The sequence below is a fragment of the Cicer arietinum genome, chromosome 6 (assembly GCF_000331145.2).
Source record: "Cicer arietinum cultivar CDC Frontier isolate Library 1 chromosome 6, Cicar.CDCFrontier_v2.0, whole genome shotgun sequence".
In the NCBI taxonomy this organism is placed as follows: domain Eukaryota; kingdom Viridiplantae; phylum Streptophyta; class Magnoliopsida; order Fabales; family Fabaceae; genus Cicer; species Cicer arietinum.
The window spans coordinates 21,525,319-21,534,862 of NC_021165.2; the positions used below are offsets into that span (position 1 = coordinate 21,525,319).

General features: G+C 25.9%; 1 protein-coding gene across 1 annotated transcript; it reads right to left on the reverse strand.

Moving 5' to 3' along the window:
• Window positions 1-877: 877 nt before the first annotated feature.
• NAC6 (NAC domain-containing protein) lies at window positions 878-3,192 on the reverse strand. The gene is made up of 3 exons (NM_001365286.1): window positions 2,852-3,192; window positions 2,333-2,601; window positions 878-1,489 (listed from the first exon to the last, which is right to left on the reverse strand). The coding sequence occupies exons 1-3, from the start codon at window positions 3,033-3,035 to the stop codon at window positions 1,019-1,021; spliced, it is 924 nt and encodes a 307-aa protein (NP_001352215.1). The 5' UTR covers window positions 3,036-3,192; the 3' UTR covers window positions 878-1,018.
• Between the last annotated feature and the right edge of the window lie 6,352 nt (window positions 3,193-9,544).

Here is a 9,544-nt window from a genome sequence, read left to right on the forward strand (position 1 = left end):
TGTTCACTTATTTCTCTATTCAATACAAAATATAAAACTTTATATATAATATAACACAAAATACAAAATTTACTCTATAAACCTAATAAATTTATAATTTAACACAAAATATAAAATTTAATATAATAATAATTTATATTTAACTAATAGGTCGAAGTGTGCTGTTTAATTTTGTCACCACCACCAAAACCATTATGGATGTTTCCTAGTTTGATGTATCATGTATTGTTCAATTTAAGTTTTTTGTTTTCCTTCAGTTTGTATGTTAATTAGTGGATTTGTGTTTTGCATGCACTGTGATTTTTTAGTATGTAGAGAAAATGATATAAAAAATTGTACTCAATTGTGAGCAATTGTGAGGTTCCAAGTTAATTAATTCATCAACGGATTATAACTTCATTACATCATAGTGCATGCAACAAACATTCTTTAAACCCTTTAAACTCTAAAACATAATTCTTGGTTTCAAAGAATATATTTTTTCTTTTTTGAAATAAACGCACCCATTGTTACTTCTCAAACAAATATGGAAAGACTACTGAGTTATTGACTAATTGAATGACCACCGAATATGGAACAACTAACAAATATGGAATGACTACTAAGTGATTGCCTAATTGATATAATTTAAAATATGAAATAATATTATTAATATAATAATAAAAAATAATATTAATAAATAATTAAATATATAGGTCGGTTTGTCATGTCTAATAGGTTTTTTTATAAGGTTGCGCCTAACCTATTTAAATAAATAGGTCGTAAAAGTAGTATGAGTCTAGCCTTTTTATTAAATAGGTCAGATCATAGGCCCCTGTCAGACGGCCTAGCTATTCTCATCCCTACTTACATTACACGAACAAATGTTACTACCTGCCTAATTAATTTAGCTTTAACAGTATAATATATATATATAAGTTATTAATTAAATGAGTGAATCTACATAATTCCAAAATAAACATATACTAATAATTAAACTTGCATTTGATTAATGTAAAAAACATAATGAAGTCATTTATTAAAAATTGAGGATGTTGGAATTAGCAGTCCAGTTTTGCAGCCAAGGACTATTAAACTGAGCCCAAAAAGTATCTTGGGTCCAATCCGTTGCTATAGGTAACTGAAGCTCAGGCACATTGTCCTTTCCAAAGGGCAATTGCAACGATGTTCCACAAATACCCTTTTTGTTATTATCTTTCACAATACCATTCATTTGGTTCTTTGTACTTTTTTCATGACTTGGTGTTGACACAGACAGAGAAACCATGTCTTCAGTTTCAGCTTCAGATTCTTTCTTAGGAAGAAACAACATGGGAAGGGACACGTGTTGGTCTTGTTGTTGTATGCAGCTGAAGGAGATTGTGTCTGTAGAGGAAGGAGGGGATGCAGGGGAACCCACCATTTGTTTCATTTCTTCCTCTTCTGCTGCCCTTTGTTCTAGCACTTTCAATGAAGTTGCCTTTCTATATATCTTGCATAACACTATGTCCTGTATCATAAAATCAAATATATTATTAGTAATTGCTAGAACTATATGTACCATACCAATAGTATTGATTTATGATATACTAATACTAGTTTATATATATCTTGTTAAAGTTGATTATAAATGATAATTTTTATTTTATTTTATTTTATCAATACAATTTTATTTTTACTTTTTTCTTGTTCATGCTTAATAACAATATTTTTTATTTTTTATTATGTTGGTTTGTGTTAGTTAGTATTTGAAGACAATTAATCACTAATTAGTTGCAAGTTTTAATTGAAATTTTTATCATAAATGAAACAAGAGATTCATAAAACAACAAAGAGGGACCACACTACATTACAGAAAGAAAGAAAATGTCACTTTCTACCTATGTTCATGGAAACTTCCCTTCCATGTCAAAGATATGCACATTAATTAATTATTCTCTTACCTAGGAAAACTCCAATTAATCTAGTCCAATTTTTTTTTTAATTTTTTAATTTGAAAAGAATTAGCTTGTGCAAATTATGCTACCAAAATATATGAATCTCCATGTTATTATTTGGTAGAAACTGGCCACAACAAGCATATCAGCTTGCTTGAAATTAGGAAAAAATTCATGAAATAATTAACTATATATGTATGAAATTTATTTGAAAAAGTAATAAATTAATGAAGAAAGAAAAGCAAATAACATAAATCCGTGTGATATAAAAATCACATGGACATGAATCTAAAATTTTGCTCACATGCATTCATAGTTGAAATTTATATGGTTATGGTCAATAAGTCAATAATATCATAGGAAGCAAACCCATATTAACAGAATGGATATAAATAATTTAAAATTAAAATATATACCTTAGGCAAGGGGCTATTGTCAGGTAAACGGTATTCATTCATGACCCAATCGGTTTTGCATCCACGTGGAGCTCTTCCCTCATAAAAAACCAAGGTCTTCCTCAACCCGATTATGCGCTTCGGGTCAGATAAGGTCACGATTTTCCGGTCTGAACCGGTGGCTTTCCAGAACCCCTTTTCAGTTGTACGGTTAGGCCTTCCTCCACTACCATGCTTTTTGTCCCTTGGCACGAAAAAATACCACTCTCTTTCTCCAACCTTTGCCAGATCTATAACATCATACAAAACATTATTAATTTTCATTTCACATTAAATAATATGATCACTAATTTCAAATTAAATAAATGTCTTGGAAATTAAGTAACATAAAATACATAATTGAATTTAAAAAGTTAAAACTTTAAAGTATATATAGTTTTTAACAAAATTACGGTCGCACAATGTAATTTTGTCTAACTAACTATGAATTCACATATGCACAAAATATAGTAACGAATTAATTGAATGATTATTAATTACCTGGCAATTCGCGAGGATCATGGTGATAGATGTTGAGGAAACCAATGACATCGAAGCGAAGTTTCTTTCCAACAACCATATTTTTAAGATAGAAATCAAGTAGTTCTTCTTCTGTGGGGTGAAATCGAAATCCTGGTAGTGTAATATCCTCGGTACTCATCATGATGTCTTCCATTGATGCCATGTATTATCAAATATATATGTATGTTATCTATCTTATGACTAACTATATGCTAACTATTTAATTATGCAGTGTGTTACTGGGTTTTTTGTTTTTTTGTTTAGTTTCTATAAAGAAACATAAGAAAAAGTTAGTGTTGCTCTGCTTATGCATACACTTGAAAATAATTATTTGTGGAGTGAACATGCTATGAAAGTGTATTTATAAGGAATGGTTTGGTTTGGTGATTGATTAGTACGTGTCTGAGCTGATTGGTGATTTAACCTTAATTATTATTGATTAATTGAGTTTGTGTTATGACTTGGTCATACAAGGATATTGCCTGCTGCTGTAGTACCGTAAGTGCACATATTGGGATGCGTTTATATAATTTTGTACGGTTGAGATCGTCTAGATCGTGATGGAGTAGAGTGGCTTGGAATTCTTTGTAACATATCTTTTTTTCTTTTGGAGGAAAATAGAAAATGGTGTTGTGTAATCGAGAATATACATTATGAGATTTGGGTGGTAGGGCCAGTAGAGTTGGGACCCACGCGGCTTGACTTGAGACTAATTGTGGTGTGGGGTCAGGAGACGACTCCAGGACGAGATATGGTACTTGCACATCTTATGCCTACACACTTCACATGTTTATTCTTCTTATTTTGGACTTTTACCCGATGATTCCTCTAATTCATGTTCAAGTCTAACTGATATTTCTCCTTCTTATTTTGGACTTTTACTCAGCTGATTCCTCTAATTCCTCTTATAGACTATTTTCACAGTTACCTTTTATTTCATAAATGATTATTACAAACATTTTTTAATCACTAAAATAATTTTTACAATATACTTAAACTATCTTAAGAGATGAATTTGAATTTCAGATGATGTATATGATAAAAAGTTTTAGGATCAGAATCTATTCAACATTTGTTTGAGATTGATTGTCAACAATAACTCAATAAAGAGATCATTGAATATAGTAAGAGAAAGCCGGAGTTTTTGCTTGATTGAAGAGTTTTATTTGCTTGAGTATGATTGTTTAAGTATTAGAATGATTGCACTAAAAACTCTTTCTATTGTCTTCATCTTGATGTTCTTTTTATAAGCAAGGAGAAGGTTATAAGAGACTCATTATAGTCGTTACTAATCTTGAGTAAAAGGTTTGTTCAAAGTGGGATCTAATAGACATGTGTGTTATTCAATCCAGAACGTTCTTGATTCTATGTTGTATAAAAAACATAGATGAACGATTTAGTAGTTGTCTAGTGTCAATCTTTTGTCTCAGAGGTGTGCTAAGCTTTCTACAAAAAGTGCAACAACAATGTCATTTCGTCCTTGTTGTCCTTACTCGCAACTTATCAATCTGATAATTGATTTGTAGATTGTTTTGCTTCTTTGGACCTTCAACTTGAATTATGGGATTGATTATAGTTTTGAGTATCCTTGATATTCTTTTATCTTGAGGTTTGGACTATGGATAATGATTTGTTTTAACTTTGTCCTTAAAACAAAATAACCAAAATGATCATTTGATAAATCATAATGATCCTTTTGATAAGCCACAATGATCTTATAATCAATTTCCAGTTCAATTATGACACGATGTTCTTTGATTTATTTTATGGTGAGATTGTTGATTGTTGTATAAATGTGTTTGATCACCTATCTTTGAATAAATAACTCAAAAACACAAATTTAATAGCAACATAATTAGAATCATGATTAGTTATTAATGAACTTGTTTGTTTATCTTCAAAATACTTTATTTGAGATTTTGCTTCAACAAAAGATGTTTACAACATTTCATTCATTACAATGCATATAATATATGTCGGAATATCAATAACAACATATAAATTAGCTAAAGATGTGATCGTCCTAACAAGCGTGTGAGTTATTTTATTTGTTTGATTGTTTTCTAACAAATTTAACATTATAGTTTCTATAAAGTATGAAAAATAAATACCTATAATCACCAATAGTATCACCAAATTCAACACCATCATACTTGTTGTTGAGGAAGTGACCAACAACTACTTTTGAATCTAACTCCAAATTCATTGCGCCCAAATTGGGTTCATACACCTAATTTAAAGCCATAAAGAATCCCATAACTTCTCCTACTTTTACACTACTTAAGATAAAACCATTTAATTTTAGTTATAACAAATCGATTTTGTTCGTCTCTAATATCAATTGTCATTCTATTTTGATAGTATCAATCAAGAATTAGTTTTTGACGATTAACATCCCTAGTTGCAACAAACGGTATTGCTAGGTAGGACATGACATATCACACTTGTTTCTCAAACGTCTAACAATTGGAAAGCTAGATCACAAACATGTGCTTGAGTTTATGAAGTGTGATTCTAGATTTTGTTTTGTTGCTACTTCCAAATATGAAAATGATGTATCTTTATCACATAAATAATTTTAGATTAATGTCAAATATAATAGTAATATATATGATTTATATGATAATTTTTAATCTAGCAATTGATTTTGAAAAAATAATTTATCTAGTGGGATATTATTAAAGGAGGATAATTGTTAGTGTAACTTTTTTATGGGTGTAATTTAATCATTCCTATGTATACATTGTTTCGACCTCATTAATAATCAATAATTAATATTAATTATTTTATAAAATATAGTGATTAATATAAAACAAGATTTAAAGTGAAGTTTTAATTGCTGTCAAAATAAAAAGTGAAGCTTCGGTCAGACTCACTCATACTCATTATTTATACTGATTCATATATAAACAACTAGCAAAAGGGTCTGAAAGCAATATCCTTTTTATAAACTAAGGTAACTTTTGCGACAAATGTAGAGACAAATCTCATAAAATATTTAGATCTTTTAAAAAGTTAACATCTTCTAATATATACTTTTTTATGCTTATCAAACTCCGCATTAAATGGATAAAAGAACAAAGTATCTTATATTGGAATTGACTTATTTAAATTAAAAAATTAATAAAATAAGTAAATTAATTGTTAATATTATAATTATTTATGATTGATCATGCATCTGCTTATAATATCAATCATTTATTAGTGAAATTAAATATTGTATTTCATATTGATAAAGAGAAAATGTGAATATATATATATCCTTAAGACACATCTTAGTATACTAAATATAGAAATTATGTATTTTGAAATATGATTTATATAGTTTTTTTAAATTAGATAATATAATTATTATAAAAAAGTATACACAAGTATGAAACCATGAGTTCGAACTTGATACATGATGAATATGTATTTTTTTTTAATCTATAAATGAAATGATATATTTACCACAAACACTAAATGTGGTTTTATCTTAACAAATATAAAATTTAAAAAGTTAATGAATTATCAATCGTGAAATGTAATTTTATTTTTTCTATTTAAATAATAAGTAAATGTAATTTTGTTTAAACACAATGATTATGGAGTAACGATATAAAATAATTTTAATGATCTTTTCCAAATTAATCAGCTTTCCAAATAAATAAATATTGTTACTAGTTTTTTTCTTCTTAAAAACTATTTCACAATTAATTGCTATTAAACATGAATATAAAATTAATTTACATTTACACGATACCTATCTTTTTATCTCATGGTATTTTACAAAGAATTGTTATGGTATGTATTAAACTTTAGACAATACGTGTCTTTTTTTTTCTCACGGTATTTTACAATGAATTGTTATAATACGTATCAAAACAATACGTATCAAAACAATACGTATCTTTTTTCTCATGGTAAGAATTGTTATAGTATGTATTAAACTTTAGGAAAGGCACGCTGCTTTTTCTTTTTCATTTATTAGTATTTTTGTATAGATAAAACGACAAATATGCGGTAATTTGCTCATTTGCTGGGGAAATCAAATTGTTTATGAATCAGAGGAGAAAAGTCAAATTGTTTATGGATTCTTGTTAGAAAATTGGTTGTAGATTAATTAATTAAATCTATTATTAATTTTACAAGATTTATTAAATATATGCGTAAAACTTTTCGCAGGAATAATTTTGATAAGATTTAAACTCTTTATTTGTATTGCCAAAGTCTTTACATTAGAGTGACCATGTCACAAACAATAAAATTACTTATATTTATTTTTGTAAACATTGTAGAATCGTAGAATGTAGTACTTCACAATAATTATTTGAGTTACATTATTTTTTTGAATTTATTTTGTTATATGGTATGACAATTCATCAAAGCTGTTAAATTATTAATTATGTTTAATTTTAATTATAATTACTTATAAAATTATATAAAAGACAATATAAATTTTTTTACCTTCACGACGCATGAACTATTTTTCATGCTCTCGTAAATTTAAAAGAATTTAGCATTTTTTGTTCTCTAAAAAGAATTGATTTTCAATTCAAAAGCAATAACGCGTTGGCAACATTACTTTCATCAATGTAGGACTGTTTGAAAGCACCTGTAACTCTCAATGCAAATCAATTCAAAAATTAGTTTACTTGAAATTTTAGTTTTATATTTTTATTAATTTATAAAATTGATTTTTATTTTAAAAATTAATAATTTTGGTTATCCTCTTGTGTTTATTAGCTAAAAATAATAATATGACGTATTTTAAATAATATAATATATAATATTACGATGTATAATAATTCAAAATAAAAATAAAAAAAATCATAAAAAATTAATTTTTATTTTTGAATTTTTTTATATTTATAATTTAATTAATAATATATAAATATATAATATATTTATATAGTTCTATTTTATATAATAAAATTATATTTTATGTAATTTAAAATATGACATATTATTATTTTTTTATTTAAAAATATAAAAGAAAAATTAAAACTATAAATTTTTAAAATAAGTAGATCTGTTCTGTAAATTGATAAAAATAAAGAAATCATTATCACAAAACTTAAAAAAAATTAAAAATAAAGAGACATTGTTATTGGATGTGACAGTGGGTTTGACTTGGAAAGTCTTGTGCGAAGACCTCAAGAAGTCATGGGTTTATAATTCTCAAGAAATGATGATATTAAGCCACGTCGGTTAATATCAATGAATTAGACAAATTACAGCACTTTCTAATTTCTTCTAGTACAACCATTGAATCTTGATATCTTTTACTAGATCAAAGTCTTACAAAATATGTTCTGTTAAACCCTTACAAACCAAGAGCAACTTCATGACCTCTTTCCACGAATTTTCTCGATTCTCTATCTCATAATTTCCTCATTTCTTCTCATACATATATCCAAAAATTTAAATTTGTCACATGCAGAGATAATTGAATTGTAATTAAGGAAACAACAAACTGACAGTGCTCGAACTTCTCTTTTTTATGGTACAACATATAATTTATTTTAGTATATAAAGCGGAAAAATACGAGTAAGAACTAAAGTTATTTGGCGGAAAGGAAATTTCGTAGCAAGTAATTCCAAAATCGACACTTGAAATATTGTTTTTTCTCATAACTTCTCTTAACTGCTAATAAGGCCAAACTATGTTAAACTATATATAACTTTTACCAAATTACCTAGGCGATGGGTTCTACTACGTGCTACACGTAATTTTTATTTGTTTTTATGAAAAAAAATTTGGTTATACTTGAACAATTTAGAGTTTAAATGTATTTTTAATCCTTTTATATTTTTTAAAATAAAATTTTGATTTTTGTTTATTTTTAACGTCAATTTTTTTAATCATCTATTGACTAATTCTTGAGATTTTGTTAGTCTCTATTTTTTATTGTGTGGTTCTCATTAATTATGTGCGACTAATGACTTATATAAAATAATTTATATCTAGTTACAGTTGTAATTAATTTTGTTATTTATTTTATTTATTTTTTAAATATTAAAAAATATTTAATATAATTATTTTAAAATTTTAAATTATTGTTGAATAAAATTATAAATAAATTTGAAATATTTTATTTAAATATCTTAAACTTTAATATATTTTAATATATAAATAAAATAAATATTAAATAATTTTAAAATGTAATAAATTTAAATATAAAAATATATAATTTATTTTTATAAATATTTTATATAAATATATTTAAATTTTAAATTATTTTACAACTAAGTGTTGTATCATTAACGAGAGTGTCACATTATAAAAAATTCAAAAAATTAGATAAATCAAAAAATCAATTTTAAAAATAAATAGATTAAAAATTCATTTTTAATAAAATAGAGAAATTAAAGGTGAATTTAAACATAATTTTAATAAGTTAATTTCATATAAAATTCATTATAAAATATTATCATCCTATACTTAAGGGTCCCTTTAACGATGGTTATGAAAAGATAGTTGGTAAAAAAAAAAATCAATTAGTTTATTTAATATTATATGTTAGAAGGATCAGATCAAATTTTCTAATTTTACTAGCCCATCAAATTATATGTTTTGACTAAATAAAGATAATCTGTACGCAACGGTTGAGATTAATACTTCGAATCAAATGAAATTTATTTAGATAATTAATTTTTTTACTATATGATTTTCCATATACACGAATAAGA